This window comes from Heterodontus francisci, chromosome 8 (assembly GCF_036365525.1).
Source record: "Heterodontus francisci isolate sHetFra1 chromosome 8, sHetFra1.hap1, whole genome shotgun sequence".
Lineage (NCBI taxonomy): Eukaryota > Metazoa > Chordata > Chondrichthyes > Heterodontiformes > Heterodontidae > Heterodontus > Heterodontus francisci.
In genome coordinates, this window is record NC_090378.1 from 87,711,382 (window position 1) to 87,730,950 (window position 19,569).

At 44.6% G+C, this 19,569-nt stretch overlaps 1 protein-coding gene across 47 annotated transcripts in view; it reads right to left on the reverse strand.

The window, feature by feature from the left end:
- ptprc (protein tyrosine phosphatase receptor type C) overlaps nucleotides 1-19,569 on the reverse strand; it is a 210,050-nt gene that overhangs the window by 43,737 nt on the left and 146,744 nt on the right. For all 47 annotated transcript variants that reach the window (XM_068037643.1, XM_068037645.1, XM_068037642.1 and 44 more), the window contains 2 exons: nucleotides 18,051-18,170; nucleotides 2,065-2,238 (listed from right to left, as the gene is read on the reverse strand). In XM_068037643.1, the coding sequence (XP_067893744.1) occupies nucleotides 2,065-2,238; nucleotides 18,051-18,170 (294 nt within the window). The remainder of the gene's footprint in view (nucleotides 1-2,064; nucleotides 2,239-18,050; nucleotides 18,171-19,569) is intronic.

Sequence of the window (19,569 nt, forward strand, 5' to 3'; positions counted from 1 at the left end):
GCAGACACAAGCAACAAAGGAGGGGATTTTGACCAAAGGAGGCTGCTGAGGAATGATTTTAGCATGAGAAAGGGTCACTCCAAGAGGCCCTGGGGGTGTTCCTGCAGGCAGTGGCGTACTGGTATTGTCACTGGACTAGTAACCGAAAGACCCAGGTATTGCTCTGGGGACATAGGTTCGAGTCCCACCACAGCAGAAGGTGGAATTTGAATTCAATTAATAAATCTGGAATTAAAAGCTAGTCTAATGATGGCCAGGAAACCATTGTCAATTGTTGTAAAAACCCATCTGGTTCACTAATGTCCTTTAGGGAAGGAAATCTGCTGTCCTTACCTGGTCTGGCCTACATGTGACTCTTATATGCCCTCAAAATGGCCTAGCAAGCCACTCAGTTCAAGGGCAATTAAGGATGGGCAATAAATGCTGGCCTGGCCAAGTACGCCCACATCCCATGAATAAATAAAAAAAAGATGCCTTTAATGTGTAACAAGAGTTCAAGGTTTTGTGATGCAATGCATAATGACTCATGTATTTATTTGTGTGCACCAGTTGACAGTGACCAGATGTGGAATTAAATAGATGGATGATATGTAAAAGTGAGCACACCTCATGAGCACTTGTGTTGACAGAAGGCCTTGGCATTTGGTGCTGACAGGTACAGAGTGATGGTAAGGGCCTCTTATGAAAGGTCAGCAAGGCTGATCTAGGAGAGATCAGTGGTCCTTGTACTGTCCTCATGTGAAGCGTCTGCTGATCAGAGTCATGAGCCTCCCTGCCATGCACTTGTGTACTACCCTGTAAGCTGGGCCCCATGGCACCATCTTCACTGGCTGGCAGCTGTTGAGGCACCTCATGTCCATCCTCCTCTTCTGAGGATGTGGCTTGCACAGTGTCTTCCTCTGGTTCCACACTACTTCCCTCTGGAGCACCAGGTTGTGCAATATGCAGCAGATGACAATGATGTGGGATACCCGAGAGGGGCATATCACATATCATGGCATCTAAACTTCATCTTCAGAAAGATAATGGCCTGCTCGATGGTGGCCCTTGTAGTCATATGGCAGCGGTTGTGTATGTCCTCTGCCTGTGTGTTGGGGTTGCATACAGGGATCAGAAGCTATGACTTCAGTGGATCTCCTTGTCCTCCAGTATCCAGGCATGAAGGTGTTCGGGTGGCCTGAAGAGCTGAAGCAATTGGGACCGTCTAAAGGATGTAGGAGTTGTGGCAGCTTCCCGGAAACCTCCCGCACACCTGCATGCTCTGCTTACGCTGGTCACAGACGACTTGAACATTCAGGGAGTGAAGCCGCTTTCTGTTCATTGGCATCAACTCTTGCTCCAGCACACTGCACAGCTCCACCATCACCTGCCTGGAGAGACGCAGTCTTCATAGACATTGGTGCTTAGACATCTTCATGAAGCTAAGCCTCTGACTGTACATCCTTTGAGCTGGGTAGCACCTTCTGCGACCATAAGGCTGCCCTCTTGCCTCCATGTGTCCTCCTTGTCCATGTCAATGACTTCCTCAACCACTGGCCTCCATGTAGCTGCATCCCCATCTCTGTGCCACTCTCCTCCTCACTGCAGCATTGACCCCATAGCCAGATGAAGCCTCCACTGTGATGAGCCTCTCAAGAACGTTGTCCTGCCTCTAACAGCTGCTGTGGACCTGGGAGACACCCTTCCACTAACAGCACTTAGTTTGGACTCACCCTCCGCAGTGCTCCAAACTTGATTGCCCTCTTGTCTTCAACACACAGCCTTCCTGTCTCTGCAGAAAGCTGCAAACATTGCCTGCCATTTCCTGCCACCACTTGGCTGCTGCACAAATCTTGCTTCCTTTGAGACTAAGATTCAGTAGAAGTGGCAATGAAGCTTTGGACTGTTGTTAAAAACAACAGATTCACTAATGTGCTTCAGGGGAAAAGATAACCTTCTCACAGCAACTATGGATGAGCAATAACTGGCCACATCCAGAGAATGAATAAACAAGGTACTGGCCTGCAAGTAGAGCAGCAATATTGATTATTATAATTACATTAATGTTATGATTGGAATACTTACTTTCTGAGTTAGTCTGAACATGTTTGATCTCTTCCTCACTTGACTGATTTTCATTATTGCATTTGTTATTGTTGGCAGTAACATGTATTGTATAACGTTCATAGGGTGCCAGATTTTTACACGCATATGATCCAGTCCTGTCACCCTTCATAATGTCCTTTGTAGTGCTACACCCTGTAAAAGAAGGAATACAGTTTTTGAATTATTCTTACAAAGGCCTGATCTTGGCACACTCTGCTTTGAAAAGCTGCTGCAGTTCTGGGGTACTCCCATCATAACTTCAGTGGAAGTAGATCAGGCTGAAATCTAGGCCAAAAGCCAAGATGGCTTTGTGATAGTAAAGTCTCTGCTGCTCCCCTGCTCAGTTACTGCTGTAAGTGGGATGCTGGAGAGAGGGATGGGAGCTCCTGGACCAACAGTTGGCCCAGCTATGCCTGGTTAGGCAAAACATAACTCCCAACACATCAGCAAGTGAAGATTCATTTTGGTAGGAAGAACAAGAAGAGGCAATATAAAATAAAAGGTACAATTCTAAAAGGGGGTGCAGGAGCAGAGGGACCTGGAGGTATATGTGCACAAATTATTGGAAGTAGCAGGGCAGGTTGAGATAGTGGTTAATAAAGCATATGGGATCCTGGATGGAAAACAAGGAAGTTATGATAAATCTGTATAAAACACAGGTTCGGCCTCAACTACAGCATTGTGTCCAGTCCTGGGCACTATATTTTAGGAAAGATGTGAAGGCAATAGAGAGGGTGCAGAAAAGTTTTACAAGAATAGTTGCAGGGATGAGGAACTTCAGTTACATGGATAGATTGGAGAAGCTGGGGCTGTTCTCCTTGAAGAGAAGATCAAGAGGAGATTTGATAGAGGTGTTCAAAATCATGAGGGGTCTGGATGAGTAGATAGGAAAAAACTGTTCCCATTAGCAGAAGGATTGAGAACCAGAGGACACTGAATTAAGGTGATTGGTGAAAGAAGTAATGGCGAAATGAGGAAAAACGTTTTTGCTCAGTGGGAGGTTAGGCTCTGCAATGCACTGTCTGAGAGTGTGATGAGGGGAGATTCAATCATGGCTTTCAAAATGGAATTGGACAAGTATCTGAGGAGAAAGAAATTGTGGGCTACGGAAAAAAGGTGGGGAGTGGGACTAGCTGATTTGTTCTTGCAGAGAGCCAGCACAGAAACAACAGGCCAAATGGCCTCCTTCTATGCTGCAACCATTGTATGCTTCTATGATAAATGTGGGCACCACCTGGGGACCTCAGAGTCCTGGACCCTGAAGTTTGGCCACAAATAATTCCTTTTTGTAAAAGTGGCCCCTATTGGATGGTGGCCACTGGGAGGACAAAACTTCAGGCTTTTACCACTTGGAGACTCAGTACACCCACCATTAACAGCCATTCCCTCCTGGGCCCAGTGCTCTTCCACTGGACTTTCTGACGTCGATTCTATAGCTTGTGCCTTAGGTGGGTAACTAGTGGTACAGGCACCTGCCAATGGGATTGAATTAGGGGATCGCCCCAGTTACCGAAACCTACAACAAAGTTGGGGCAGATGCTCCTGACAGGTGCAATTCCAGAATAACGGTCAGGGTTACTGGCCCATGGATTTTCAGAGCATTAATCCTATATGTTGGAATCTATGCCCGAGATCTTAAAAAAATCTACCCATTTATTAAAATGTCTTGTGCCTATTTTTGTTCTTCCTCGTCACTTTGATGAGACTCATCTCTGTGTGTTTCCACTTTCAAATGAGTCATTTTCCACTTTTATTTCTCACCCATCATATTGGTGTACACCTTTCCATCTACCCATCCCCTAAACAAAGATACTCCCCAATCACAGTCACCCATAAACATTTTGATACACAATCACAACGACGAGGTCCCCACCATGATTATATAGCCTTATAAATAAGATTAGTAACATATTAAACATCTATAGTAATAATAATAATATGCAGTTTTTGTCTTTCTGAACTGTATTATTTGGTCAGTTTAATGGGTGCATCTGCTGGTGGGTTTATTCAGTGGGCGATGCCTGAGAACCCTCAGTGCTGAAAAGTTCCAATAAAGTTTTAAAATATCTAATTAATCAACAGTCATCTCATAGGTGCAGAACAACAGAATTTTGCAGAACAACATTACCAAACTCCACGAGAGGGAGGTGGTGGCGGGGGTGGGCAGTGGTGTGGAAAAGGGAGCATGGTGTTGTGGGGGGGGGTGGGGGAATGCAGAGGGCATCGGGGTGGGTGGGAAGGCATGGGAGGTATGTAATGTGGGATGGGATAGCCTTGGAGGGCTGGAATGGGGGATGGGGATGGCATAGGAAGAAGGGATGGGATAGGGACAATATGAGAGGGATGGCCTGGGAAGGACGGAATGGCACGGTATGGGATTGAAATAAGTACTGTTGTAATAAAGATACTAATTGCACTGCCAATGTTTTGTGGGTCTCTGCTAGTTTAAATATTAAAGACCTGAGAAAGTCAGTCAGTAACTTATCCATAAGCATACCACTACTCTACATTCCAGTTACTCCAATCTCTACCCACATCCACTCATCCCACCAGGCCCAACTGATATCCCTGACATGGAGCAGATCCTCCCTCAATTCATTAAGGCCCAGTCTTAATATTTTGGGACCTGGCTTAAAGAACTTATGCACACATGAATGCTGAGAAAAGGCAAAATAGCTTTGCCAGTGTTTGCTACTCTGACTATTATCAAGGAAGAAATAGCAGGGCATCTCGATAGAAATTGTCCCGTTGGGCAGACGCAGCATGGGTTCATGAAGGGCAGGTCATGCTTGACAAATCTTTTGGAATTCTATGATGACATTACGAGCAAGGTGGACAATGGGGACCCAGTGGATGTGGTGTACCTAGGTTTCCAAAAGGCCTTCAACAAGGTGCCGCACAAGAGGCTGCTGCATAAAATAAGGATGCATGGCGTCAGGGGTAAAGTATGAGCATGGATGGAGGATTGGTTGACTAACAGGAAGCAGAGAGTGGGGATAAATGAGTGCTATTCTGGTTGGCAATCAGTCACTAGTGGTGTGCCTCAGGGATCGGTGTTGGGACCGCAATTATTTACAATTTATATAGATGATTTGGAGTTGGGGACCACTTGTAGGGTGTCAAAGTTTGCAGATGACACTAAGATGAGTGGCAGAGCAAAGTGCGCAGATGACTGTGAAACTTTGCAGAGGAACATAGATACATTGAGTGAGTGGGCAAAGGACTGGCAGATGGAATACAATGTTAATAAATGTGAAGTCATTCATTTCGGTAGGAGTAACAGTAAAAAGGATTATTATTTGAATGGTAAAAAGTTGCAGCATGCTGCTATGCAGAGGGACCTAGGTGTCCTTGTGCATGAATCGCAGAAGGTTGGTCTGCAGGTACAGCAAGTAATTAGGAAGGCAAATGGAATTTTGTCCTTCATTGCTAAAGGGATTGAGTTTAAAAGCAGAGAGGTTATGTTGCAGCTGTATAAGGTACTGGTGAGGCCGCACCTGGAGTACTGTGTGCAGTTTTGGTCTCCTTACTTGAGAAAGGATATACTGGCACTGGAGAGAGTGCAGAGGAGGTTCACTAGGTTGATTCCGGAGTTGAGGGGGTTGGCTTATGAGGAGAGACTGAGTAGATTGGGATTATATTCATTGGAGTTCAGAAGAATGAGGGGGGATCTTATAGAAACATATAAAATCATGAAGGGAATAGATATGATACAAGTAGAGAGGATGTTTCCACTGGCAGGTGAAGCTAGGACAAGAGGGCATAGCCTCAAGATTAGAGGGAGCAGGTTTAGGACTGAATTAAGAAGGAACTTCTTCACCCAGAGGGTTGTTAATCTATGGAATTCCTTGGCCAGTGAAGTAGTTGACACTTCTTCAGTAAACGTCTTTAAAGCTAAAGTAGATATCTTTTTGAACAATAAAGGAATTAAGGGATACGGTGGGAGCGCGGGTAAGTGGATCTGAGGCCACGAAAAGATCAGCCATGATCTTATTGAGTGGCGGAGCAGGCTCGAGGGGCCGGACGGCCTACTCCTGCTCCTAGTTCTCATGATCTTATGACTCCAGGCAAGCCCATATGATGCCCTAGACTTTAAAAGAACAAACTTACATTTATGTCACACCTTTCACACAACATAAACAACAACTTGCATATATAATAGCACCTTTAAAACAGCAAAATATCCCAAGGTGCTTCACAAGAATTTTATCAATCAAAATTTGACACCGAGCCACAGAAGGAGCTATCAGGACAGATGACCAAAAGCTTTAAGGAGCATCTTAAAGGAGGAGAAATAAGTAGAGAGACGGAGAGGTTTAGGAGGGAAATTTGGGAGCTTATAGCCTTGGCAGCTGAATGCAAGGCTAGATTAGGAATACGCAACTTACTAAAATTAGAGAAGCGCAGACATCTCAAAGACTTGTAGGGCTTGGGGAGGTTTCGGAGCTAGGAACAACTTCAGGACATACAAAAGCGCTTTACCGTCAATTAAGTCCTTTGAGGTGCAAAGTTGGGAAATGTGGCAGCCAATTCACACACACAAACAAAAATATGATAGACAAGATAATCTCAATATGTGATATCGGCTGATGGATAAATATTAGTCAGGATTTCACTGCTTCCCAGTCTTAGCAACAACAAAGGGTTAACGAAAACCCATCAGTAAAAGATCTGCTCTGGTGACAGGGTTCAAATCCCACCACAGCAGAAGGTAGAATTTGAATTTAATTAATAAATCTGGAATTAAAAGCTAATCTAATGATGGCAATGAAACCATTGTCGATTGTTGTAAAAACCCATCTGGATCACAAATGTCCTTTAGGGAAGGAAATCTGCTGTCCTGACCTGGTCTGTCCTACATGTGACTCCAGACCCCAGCAATGTGGTTGACTCTTACATGCTCTCTGAAATGGCCTAGAAAGCCACTCAGTTGTATCAAACCGCTACAAAGTCAATAAAAAGGAATGAAACTGGACAGACTACCCAGCATTGACACAGGCACCAGAAACGACAATGGCAAACCCAGCTCTGTCGACCCTGCAAAGTCCTCCTTACTAACATCTGGGGGCTTGTGCCAAAGTTGGGAGAGCTGTCCCACAGACTAGTAAAGCAACAGCCTGACACAGTAATACTCACGGAATCATACCTGACAGACAATGTCCCAGACTATGCCATCACCATCCCCGGGTATGTCCTGTCCCACCGGCAGGACAGACCCAGCAGAGGTGGTGGCACAGTGGTATACAGTAGGGAGGGAGTTGCCCTGGGAGTCCTCAACTTCAACTCTGGACCCCATGAAGTCTCATGGCATCAGGTCAAACATGGGCAAGGTAACCTCCTACCGATTACCACCTCCCGCCCTCCCTCAACCGATGAGACAGTATTTCTCCATGTTGAACATCACCTGGAGGAAGCACTGAGGGTGGCAAGGGCACAGAATGTACTCTGGGTGGGGGACTTCAATGTCCATCACCAAGAGTGGCTAGGTAGCACCACTACTGACCGAGCTGGCCGAGTCCTAAAAGACATATCTGCTAGCTTGGGTATGCAGCAGGTGGTGAGGGACCAATAAGAGGGAAAAACATACTTGACCTCGTCCTCACCAATCCACCTGCCGCAGATACATCTGTCCATGACAGTATTGGTAGGAGTTGCCACCACACAGTCGTTGTGGAGACGAAGTCCCACCTTCACATTGAGGATACCCTCCTTCGTGTTGTGTGGCACTACCACCGTGCTAAATGGGATAGATTTCCAACAGATCTAGCAATGCAAAACTGGGCATACATAAGGCACTGTGGGCCATCATCAGCAGCAGAATTGTATTCAACCACAATCTGTAACCTCATGGCCCGGCATATCCCCCATCAAGCCAGGAGACCAACCCCGGTTCAATGAAGAGTGCAGGAGGGCATGCCGGGAGCAGCACTAGGCATACCTCCAAAATGAGGTGTCAACCTGGTGAAGCTACAACACAGGACTATCTGCATGCCAAACTGCGTAAGCAGCATGCAATAGACAGAGCTAAGCGATCCCATAACCAACAGATCAGATCTAAGCTCTGCAGGCCTGCCACATCCGGCCGTGAATGGTGGTGGACAATTAAACAACTAACTGGAGGAGGCGGCTCCACAAATATCCCAGCACATCAGTGCGAAAGATAAGGCTGAAGCATTTGCAACAATCTTCAGCCAGAAGTGCCGAGTTGATGATCCATCTCTGCCTCCTCCTGAAGTCTCCAGCATCACAGATGCCAGACTTCAGCCAATTTGATTCACTCCATGTGATATCAAGAAACGACTGAAGGCACTGGATACTGCAAAGGTTATGGGCCCTGACAATATTCCGGCAATAGTACTGAAGACCTGTGCTCCAGAACTTGCCGCGCACCAAGCCAAGCTGTTGCAGTACAGCTACAACACTGGCATCTACCCGGCAATGTGGAAAATTGCCCAGGTATGTCCTGTACACAAAAAGCAGGAGAAATCCACCCTGGCCAATTAGCGCCCCATCGGCCAACTCTCTATCATCAGTAAAGTGATGGAAGGTGTCATCAACAGTGCCATCAAGCAGCACTTGCTTAGCAATAACCTGCTCAGTGAGGCTCAGTTTGGGTTCCGCCAGGGCCACTCAGCTCCTGATCTCATTACAGCCTTGGTTCAAACATGGACAAAAGAGCTGAATTCAAGGGGTGAGGTGAGAGTGACTTGACATCAAGGCAGCATTTGACCGAGTATGGCATCAAGGAGCCCCAGCAAAACTGAGGTCAATGGGAATCAGGGGGAAAACCCTCCGCTGGCTGGAGTCATACCTAGCACAAAGATAGACAGTTGTGTTTGTTGGAGGTCAATCATCTGAACTCCAGGACATCACTGCAGGAGTTCCTCAGGGTAGTGTCCTAGGCCCAACCATCTTCAGCTGCTTCATCAATGACCTTCCTTCAATCATAAGGTCAGAAGTGGGGATGTTCGCTGATGATTGCACAATATTTAGCACCATTCATAACTACTCAGATACTGAAGCAGTCCATGTAGAAATGCAGCAAGACTTGGACAATATCCAGGCTTGGGCTGATAAGTGGCAAGTAACATTCACACAAGTGCCAGGCAATGACCATCTCCAACAAGAGAGAATCTAACCATCTCCCCTTGACATTCAATGGCATTACCATCACTAAATCCCCCACAATCAACATCCTAGGGGTTACCATTGACCAGAAACTGAACTGGAGTAGCCAAATAAATACCGCGGCTACAAGAGCAGGTCAGAGGTGAGGAATCCTGCGGCGAGTAACTCATCTCCTGACTCCCCAAAGCCTGTCCATCATCTACAAGGCAAAAGTCAGGAGTGTGATGGAATACTCTCCACTTGCCTGGATGGGTGCAGCTCCAACAACACTCAAGAAGCTCGACACCATCCAGGACAAAGCAGCCCGCTTGATTGGCACACCATCCACCAACTTCAACATTCACTCCCATCACCACCGACGCACAGTGGCAGCAGTGTGTACCATCTACAAGATGCACTGCAGCAATGCACCAAGGCTCCTTAGACAGCACCTTCCAAACCCGCGACCTCTACCAACTAGAAGGACAAGGGCAGCAAATGCATGAGACCACCAACTGCAAGTTCCTCTTCAAGTCACACACCATCCTGACTTGGAACTATCTCGCCGTTCTTTCACTGTCGCTGGGTCAAAATCCTGGAACTCCCTAACAGCACTGTGGGTACACCTACCCCAAATGGACTGCAGAGGTTCAAGAAGGCAGCTCACGACCACCTTCTCAAGGGCAATTAGGGATGGGCAATAAATGCTGGCCTGGCCAGTGACGCCCACATCCCAGGAATGAATTAAAAAAAAATGTAATGGCTGGAAATAAAATATACAAACAGATAATGCTGCTAGGTCTTTGAGCAGAACTGCATATGCCAGGTATATAATACAGATGTGTATATTTACAAAGGACAGCCTTCTAACTAGCTCTTCAACAAGAAAACAATAAAATGTAGCTATCTAAAGCTAGAGTATTCTTCTGTAGATAATTCTGATACAGACACCTGTGGGAGCTTTGCTAGTCTCAACTATACCTATGGGAAATTCAAAACAAGTCTCAAGTTTGAACAGCTACAGCTCCTTACATATCCTCAAAAACAGATTTGCTGGATCTAGTTATTTATTGACCATATGTAAAAATATTTAACATTAAGAAAATACAACTTAAGCATCACAGCACTTTGAAGCCGAGAATTCCAAAATTCACAAACCTCTGAGTGAAGAAGTTTCTCCTCACCTCAATCCTAAATGACTGACTGCTTATGACTATCGCCTAGACCAGGGTTGTTCATCCTTTTCAGACGGAGGGCTGCATTACGATTTTTGCTTGGCCCACGGGGCCAGTGAGCAAATTTTGAAAGATAAAGGCATTAAAAATGTATCTTACTAATAAAAACAACTGTGCATTTTTGTGAAGAAGGTGTAAATGAGACTGTTATGTGAGGCAAGGGAGGAGATAGCAGGGGCTCTGACACAAATTTTTAATTCCTGTCTGGCCACAGGAGTTGTGTCAGAGGACTGGAAGACAGCGAATGTGGTGCCATTAATCAAGAAGGGTAGCAGGGATAAACCAGGTAATTACAGGCTGGTGAGTCTAACATCAGTGGTTGGGAAAATATTGGAAAAAATTCTGCGGGACAGGATTGGTCTCCACTTGGAGAGGCAGGGATAGTCAGCATGGCTTTGTCAGGGGGAGATCGTGTCTAACTAACTTGATTGAATTTTTCAAGGCTGTGACTAGATGTGTAGATGAGGGTAAGGCAATTGATGTAATCTACATGGACTTTTGATAAGGTCCCGTATGGGAGATTGGTTAAGAAAGTAAGAGCCCATGGGATCCAGGGCAATTTGGCAAAATGGATCCAAAATTGGCTTAGTGGCAGGAGGGTGATGGTCGACGGTTGTTTTTGCAAGTGGAAGCCTGTGACCAGTGGTGTACCACAGGGATCGGTGCTGGGACGCTTGCTGTTTGTAGTGTACATTAATGATTTAGATGTGAATATAGGAGGTATGATGAGTAAGTTTGCAGAAGACACGGAAATTGGTGGTGTTGTAAATAGTGAGGAGAAAAGCCTTAGATTCCAGGACGATATAGATGGGCTAGTAAGATGGGCAGAGCACTGGCAAATGGAATTTAATCCTGAGAAGTGTGAGGTGATGCATTTTGGGAGGACTAACAAGGCAAGGGAATATAAAATGGATGATAGGACCCTAGGAAGTACAGAAGGTAGAGGGACCTTGGCGTACTTGTCCGTAGTTCACTGAACAAGGCAGCAGCACAGGTAGATAAGGTGGTTAGGAAGGCATACGGGATACTTCCCTTTATCAACTGAGGCACTGAATATAAGAGTAGGGAGGTTATGATGGAGCTGTATAAAACACTAGCTAGGCCACAGCTGGAGTACTGTGTACAGTTCTGGGCACCACACTATAGGAAGGATATGATTGCACTGGAGAGGGTGCAGAGGAGATTCACCAGGATGTTGCCTGGGCTGGAGCATTTCAGCTGTGAAGAGAGACTGAAAAGACTCGGGTTGTTTTCCTTAGAGCAGAGAAGGCTGAGGGGGACATGATTGAGGTATACAAAATTATGAGGGGCATTGAGAGGTTAGATAGGAAGAAACAATTCCCTTAGCGGAGGGGTGATGACCGGGGGCATAGATTTAAGGTAAGGGGCAGGAGGTTTGGAGGGGATTTGAGGAAAAATGTTTTCACCCAGAGGGTGGTTGGAATAGGAACACACTGCCTGAAGGGATGGTAGAGGCAGGAACCCTCAAAGCATTTAAGAAGTATTTAATGAGCACTTGCAACGCCATAGCATACAAGGCTACGGGCCAAGTTCTGGAAAACGGGATTAGAATAGTTAGGTGCTTGATGGCCAGCACAGACACGATGGGCAGGAGGGCCTGTTTCTGTGCTGTATAACTCTATGACTCTATGAGAAGACTAATTTATTGACTTACTTTCTCATCACTACACTGAAAACTGATTTAGTGACATACCTGGCATTGTTTTTGTTTTCATAAGTAGCCAATCTCTGCCTGCACACTTGATATAGCGATGCAGAGTATTCTGGATGGATATCCATCTGTCAGGAGTGATCTAGATCTTTCTCTCTGTCTGTCTCTCCCTGTGTTAGCCCCTCTCTGTGTTGTTCCTCCCCTCTCTGTGTCTTTCTCACTCTCTGTGTTCCCTTCTTCTGTCCCCCTATCTCTTTTCCCCTTTCTCTCTTTCCCCCTCTCTCTGTCCTCCTCTCTCTCTCTCTTTGTTTCCCCCTCTGTTTCCCACTCTGAATGTCCTCCTCTCTCTTTGTTTCCCCCATCCCTGTTCCCCCCTCTCTCTTTGTTTTCCCCTCTCTCTCTCTCTCTTCCCCCCTCTCTCTCTCTGTTCCCCAACCCCCATTTCCCTCTCTCTATGTCCTCCTCCGTCTCTGTTTCCCCCTTTCTCTGTTGCCCCCGTGTCTCTCTGTCCCCCGCCCCCCCTATCTCTCTCCCCCTCTCTCCGACAGTTGCACTGAGCAGGAGTGCTCAGCACAGCAGCTTTGTGGTTGGCCAGTATGTTTAAAAACATCACGCTGTCAGTTTCACAGCTGACAGCTGCTGAAGCAGGAATGCGCTTCCTAACATCAAACAGATTCAGGGTTTATCAGTGGGTTTTTTAAAAAAGTCGGAAAACCCTGAATCTGTCAAAGTTAGGAAGTGTGTTCCTGCTTCAGCAGCTGTCAGCTGTGAAATTGACAGCATGATGTTTTTAAAATGGCCGTTCTGCAAGGAGACGACAATGGGAAATTTCCCATCTCCAGTCATGGAGCCCTGTCGAGGATGAGGAACGGCCGTGGGTACAGTTTACACCCATGGGCTGGATGGAAACCTTTGGTGGGCCAGATTCTGGTCCACGGGCTGTATGTTGGCCTACACTCTGTATCCAAGGGAAGCAACCTCTCAGCATTAACCCTGTCAAGCCCTTGAAGAATTTTATACATTTCAATAAGATCACCACTCACTACTATAAATTCCAGAGAATATAGGCCCATTCTACTCAATCTCTCCTCATGAGAGAACCCTCTCATCCCAAGAATCAATCTAGTAAACCTTTGTTGCACCCCCTCTAAGGTAAGTATATCCTTCCACAGGTAAGTATAACAAAACTGCACACAGTACTCCAGGTGTGGTCACAGCAAAGCCCTATAGAATTCCAGCAAGACTTCCTTACAATTATAATCCAACCCCCTTTGCAATAACAGCTAACATAGCATTTGTTTTCTTAATTGCTTGCTGCACCTGCATGTTAACTTTCTGTGATTCACAGAATCATTACTGTGCAGAAGGAGGCCATTCGGCTCATTGTGTACACACTGGCTTTCTGAAAGAGCAGTTCCCCTTAGTTCCATTCCCCTGCCTTCTTCCCATAACCCTGCACATTGTTCCTTTTCATATTACTGTCTAATTCCTTTCTGAATGCTTTAATTGAACCTGCCTCCACTACCTTCTCAAGCAGCGCATTCTGGACCTGAACCACTTACTGTATGAAAAGGTTTTTCCTCATGTCACTTACTTCTCTTACCAAACAACTTAAATCTGTGCCCTCTCGCTCTCGATCATTCCACGAGTGGGAGCAGTTTCTCTCTATCTACTCTGTCCAGACCCTTCATGATTTTGAAAATTCATGTGGAAGAACCCCCAAAATCCTCTAAATACCAACATTTATCAGTCTCTCATCTTAAAATATTCTGCTTTTCTATTCTTCCTCACAAAGTGGATAATTTCACACTTCTCCACATTATCCTCCATCTGCCACCTCCTTACCCCATAACTTAACCCAGTCTATATCCCTTTGTAGTCTCTTTGTGTCCTCCTCACAGGTTACCTGCCCATCTAGCTTTGTATCACATTTGGATATATTACATTCAGTCCCTTCATCTGAGTCATTGATATAGAGTGTAAATAGCTGAGGTCCAAACACTGAATCTTGCAGCACTCCACTAGTCATAATCCAAAATGTCGGGATAACAAGCCTCTAACTTCCTGTTTTCTCTCTCCCTCCTTTCTTGAATAGTGGGGTTACATTTGCTCTTTTTCAATCCATGGGATCATTCCAGAATCTAGGGAATTCTGGAAGATCAAAACCAATGCAATACTATCTTTACAGCAACCTCTTTTTAAAACCCTATGGTGAAGGCCATCAGGTCTTCGGATTTGTCAGCTTTCAGTTCCATTAATTTCTCTAGTACATTTTCTTTACTAATATTAAATACTTTAAGTTTCTCACTCTCTTGGTTCCTACTTCCCAGAATTTCCAGTATGTCTTTGTGTCTGCTACTGTGAAGACGGACACAAAACATTTGTTTAACATTTCTGTCATTTCCTTATTCCCCGTGATAATTTCTCCTGTCTCTACCTTTAAGGGCCCACATTTACTTTTGCTAATCAGTTCCTTTTTCATACTTGTAAAAGCTCTTAAAAGCTGTTTTTTATATGTCTTGTTAGTTTACTCTCATTCCATTTTCTCCCTCTTCATCACTTTCTTAGTCCTGTGCTGATTTTTAAAACTCTCCCAATCCTTGGGCTAACTATTTTTGGCAACATTGTAAGCCTCTTCTTTTACTATAGTGCTATCCTGAACTTTTCTAGTTGGCCATGATTGTACCATTTTTCCAGTGGAGTTTTTATTCCTCAAGGAAATGAATATTCGTTTAGAATTATGAATCATTTCTTCAAGTGTTCACCATTGCTTATCTATCTTCATATTTTTAATCTAATTTTGCAATCTATCTCACCCAACTTATCCCTCATTCCTCCATAATTGGCTTTGTTTACATTTAAGACTCCAGTTTAGGACTTAACTACATCATTTTTAAACTTAATATGAAATTCCCAGAGGATCCTTTACAATAAAATTACTAATTAAAGTTAAACATAGAACATAGAACAGTACAGCACAGTACAGGCCCTTCGGCCCACGATGTTGTGCCGAACCTATTAACCTACTCTAAGATCAAACTAACTACCTACCCTTCATTCTACTATCATCCATGTACCTATCCAAGAGTCGCTTAAATGCCCCTAATGTATCTGCTTCTACTACCACAAACCTAAGCCACTAGAGATAGCGAAATGCTACGAATTTGGAACCAGAAATCAGAGAAGTAGTGAAACAATTGGTGAATACATTGTGGCACTAAAGAATTTATCATTACATTACACATTGGCACATTCTTAGACTGTGCATTATGAGACACAGTCATGAGTGGATTGGTGGATGAAAAAATCCAGTCAAAGTTACTAAACACACAAAATCTTACATTTGAGCTATCATGTATGATTGCTTCTACCATGGAAATGGCATCAAAGAATGCTTGTGAATTTTGTCTTATGCAAGTAACTAGTACAGCGTCTGTTCATTGTCAGAAGGCTTCTGCCAAATCTAAAGCAGGGAGACCTGATCAGAAGAGTGCTGTTGATTAAAGTTTAGTGACTTGTTATCGCTGTAATGGCAACCACACAACACAGGCATGTCAGTACTGAAATGTTTAGTTGCCAAAAAGCCACCTTGCAACTGGCAAGGAGCGAAGGCCAAAGCAGGAAAGAGAACTTTTTCTAGTAGTAATGGAAAGCAGTGGTGTCACAAGGGTAGAGTTCACAATCTTGAAGTAAATCCAGAGTGCCTAAGTGAACAGAGGCTAGGGCTGTACAGCAGTTAAGCCGCTAGCCCCAATAATGACTCAAATTACAGAATTTTGTACAAAGGTGTTGGTAAATCAACAATACATCAACATGCACATCGATACGACTGCAGATTGCTGCAGCATGATAGAGACACATGAGAGAAAATTCAGCAATGTACCTCTAACTGAGAGCACAGTTCAGTTGAAAACCTACTCTAGTGGGGTGTTAGAAATGAGTGGACAAATGGAGTGCAATGTTCAATATAAGGGCAAGTATCTCATTACCCACTGTTGTAGTGAGATACGTCAACAAACCAAAATTAATGGGCAAAGACTGAATTTGTAAACTGAGATTAGCATGTTTTCCAAACTGAGATGACCAAGAAGCTTGATCTACTATTGAATAGTTCCAGCAGTATTTTAGAGGATAGTGCTGAAGGTATAATCGGTGTGAAAGTGCACATCCTGAATGACAATCAGCTCACAGCCTCATTATCATATATGAATGTGCAACCCGCCTCCTTGGATTGGGTTGGTTGCCGTCTGGCTGCAGTTAAAGCTGGAGATGGACAGATTGGAGGTCAGGAAACAGATTTCTGAGACTTTAATGCTCCCCCCCGACCCAAACCTACCTGTTTGTTTAAGTTAAAATTTCAGAAGGTAGCAAGGGCTTAAGGGAAGGGCTGTAGAGAGATTTAGTGGAATGGTATCAGGAATTTGGGACTTCAGTTATTTGGAGACTAGAGAAACTGAGGTTATTCTCCTTAGAGAAGTAACTTGGGACAATACAGGCGCTAAATAAATGCAAATTGCTGTTGCATCAAAGAAGGTTAAAGGGAGATTTAACAGAGGTATTCAAAATCATGAAGGATTTTGACAGAGTAAATAAGGAGCAACTGTTTCCATAGGCAGGGGTTTGGTAACTGGAGGGCACAGATTTCATATAATTGAGAGTTATTTTTACCTGGGGAATTATTATGATCTGGATTGCACTGCCTGAAATGGTAGTGTAAGCTGATTCACAAATTTCAAAAGAGAATTGGATACAATTATTCACCACTGAAATACAATAAATGGCATGACATTTGTGTATTTGCATGGTAGATACAAACTAAACTTATCACAGAAAGTTAAATCAAGTTACTTCAAGACTAAGTATCCTTCTTTTGATGATGTGATAACTGTCAATTACTGTCAGTTCTCCTAACACCGAAAAGTAACTATGACAAACGTGGAGTCTCAATCCTTCAATATTAATTGATGTTGAGATGATTATTTAATGCGTTAAAAAAATTAATTTTGTACTTTCCTTTTCAGTCTCTTTATTTCTCGCTCTCAATCCAGTTTCTCTTTCCTTTACTGTACCACATTTGACAATGATTCAACAATTCTTACAACTCCTTAGACTGCTAATTTCACAAACCGTCAACCTGATTGGTTAAGGAATACAGACCGGAATTTTACGCCACCCCAACGAGCGGGATGGTGGCCAGGTGGGGAAAGGGTGCGGGGTGGCATAAAATAGAGCGGGAGGCTCCAGGAGGCTTTCCCGACCCGCTCCTGCCTCCGACTCCCTATACATAGGACGGGGGGAGAGGGAGCGAAAAACAGCTCGCCCACACTAGGCCAATTGAAACCCTTAAGTGGCCACTTAACGGCCTCTTAAGGACTTTGCCCACCTCCACGCGGATTTTACATGTGGCAAGCAGGCGTCCTGGAGCCAGGAAAAGCTGGCGGCTTCCGATTGTCTCCGTGGGGGATGGCCTCATGATCGGACACATCGTGTCTTCTTGCTGGGCTGTAGTCCCAGCAATGGCCATCGCTCCCAGTGGCGCTGCTAGGACTAAGAGCTGCCAGCCCACTGATTGGCCGGCAGCTCAATAAGGCGGGACTTCCTCTCTCAAGCAGGTGGTAATCCCGCCTCGGAACAATTAAAGCCTGGGGACCCATAAAATACGGAACGGATCCCCAGGCATGGCAGAAATGGGCACGCCACCGACTTTTACGCAGAGGCCAGCTCCCGTCCACCCACCACAAAATTCTGGCCACACAGTTACTTATCCTGTTCACTGAAATCCCAGATCCCTGTATTGGGCTCCATGCTGTTTCCATCCCGCAACTTGTGCCGCAAAATATTATGGAAATTAAATGGCAAATTCTGAGCCAAAAGGATCCCAAAATGTTGCACTTTTATTGGAAAGTAGCATTGCTGCAGTTTGTATTAGCCACAGTAACAATGTTTCTTACCTTTCGGAGTGGAAGTTATATTAATCTTCTTTACTGGTTGCATTTTGGTATGAGACACGCTCCAATTCACTGTAATTTTCCTTTGTCCTGGTTTTACATTCACTATTGGCTTTTTAGGCTCTATAAAATTTAAACAATGTAGCATCAGCAATCACATCCCACAATTATTTTGTCTAATTTTCGAAGAAGCATTTGAACTCATTGTTGCCTGAATTGACTCTTGTCCAGCTACAGCACAATGCATAGGTACAATAAGGCCACTACTGGATGTCTTTGTATGAGTTAATAGAGATCTTGGGGCCAAACTTCATCAGTGAACATTCAGTGGGTCGCTAAAAGGTACAACATTCACATGGCCCAGATACTCCAAATACAGTGAGGAACGGAGCGTAGAAAAGGCCACAATCACTGGAATGGAGCACTCGGGAAGCATTAGTGTTGAAACATGCCTCAAAGTGTTGCCTGTCAACCTGATACAAATTTATTGAAAACCCTCAGACAACTTTAAAGCTCCTTTGTTACTTACCTTGTGTGCCCATAGTAGAACAGGGGGCAAGATGCAACTGAAGCCCATGGCACATTGATTAGGGCTTTGTAAACCAAATCATTGGAGTACAACCTATATGGATCTTGTTCCGGTTGGTCATGTGTCTGTACTCCACCACAGAGAGCAAAGCAGCAAACTCAATCCCAGGAGTCATACATTCCTAGCACCCAACCACGACAGTTACTAATCCCATTGGGAAAGCACCTATAAGCAGCACGTGGAGTGATACTAGAAGGTACACAACAACAAGAACATTGATTTAGTTTCTTTAATTATAAAGAAATATTCCAAAGGGCTTCAACATTGGTGTAAGGAAAGAGGCCCTGAACAAGAACAGGGTGACTGGGGGGGTAACCTGAAGTTTGGTCAAAGAGAAGGGTTTTAAGAAGATTTTGTAAGATGGAGACAAAGTAGTGAGGCAGAGAAATTTAATCTGGAAGTTCTACAGAGTAGGATCAAAGCAGCTGAGGTCTCTGCCACGAATGATGAGGTGAAAGGAGGCTATGTAAGAGACTGGAGCATTCAGGAAGGGGTATAGACTGGTGGGGATTGAAGTCATGGTGTGGGGAAAGGCCATGGAGGATCTATAGATGAGAAGAGGGTTTATAAATTTTACGCATTGGAGGATGGGGAGCCAGTGTGGTTCAGGAGGTGACAGCAAGCAGGATTTAGCATGGGACAGGATACCAGTGGCAGAGCTTTGGATAAGTTGGGGTTTATGGGGCATGGAGGAAGGCTGGCCAACAAGGAGAGCATTGAAATTGTTCCCTATGTAGACTGCATTTTAATTCAACCTTTTCTAGATACTTTACTTCTAATGGGGCAGATAGATAGGAAAGGGTGAAAGGACAATTATGCCGAGTTAGTACAGAGGGGAGTGCTGGTGAAAGTTTTATCAACCACTTCATTATGTATATATGGAAAGGACTGTTATTGTAATAGATGGATCAGATACTTTGCTGAAGGTCTCAT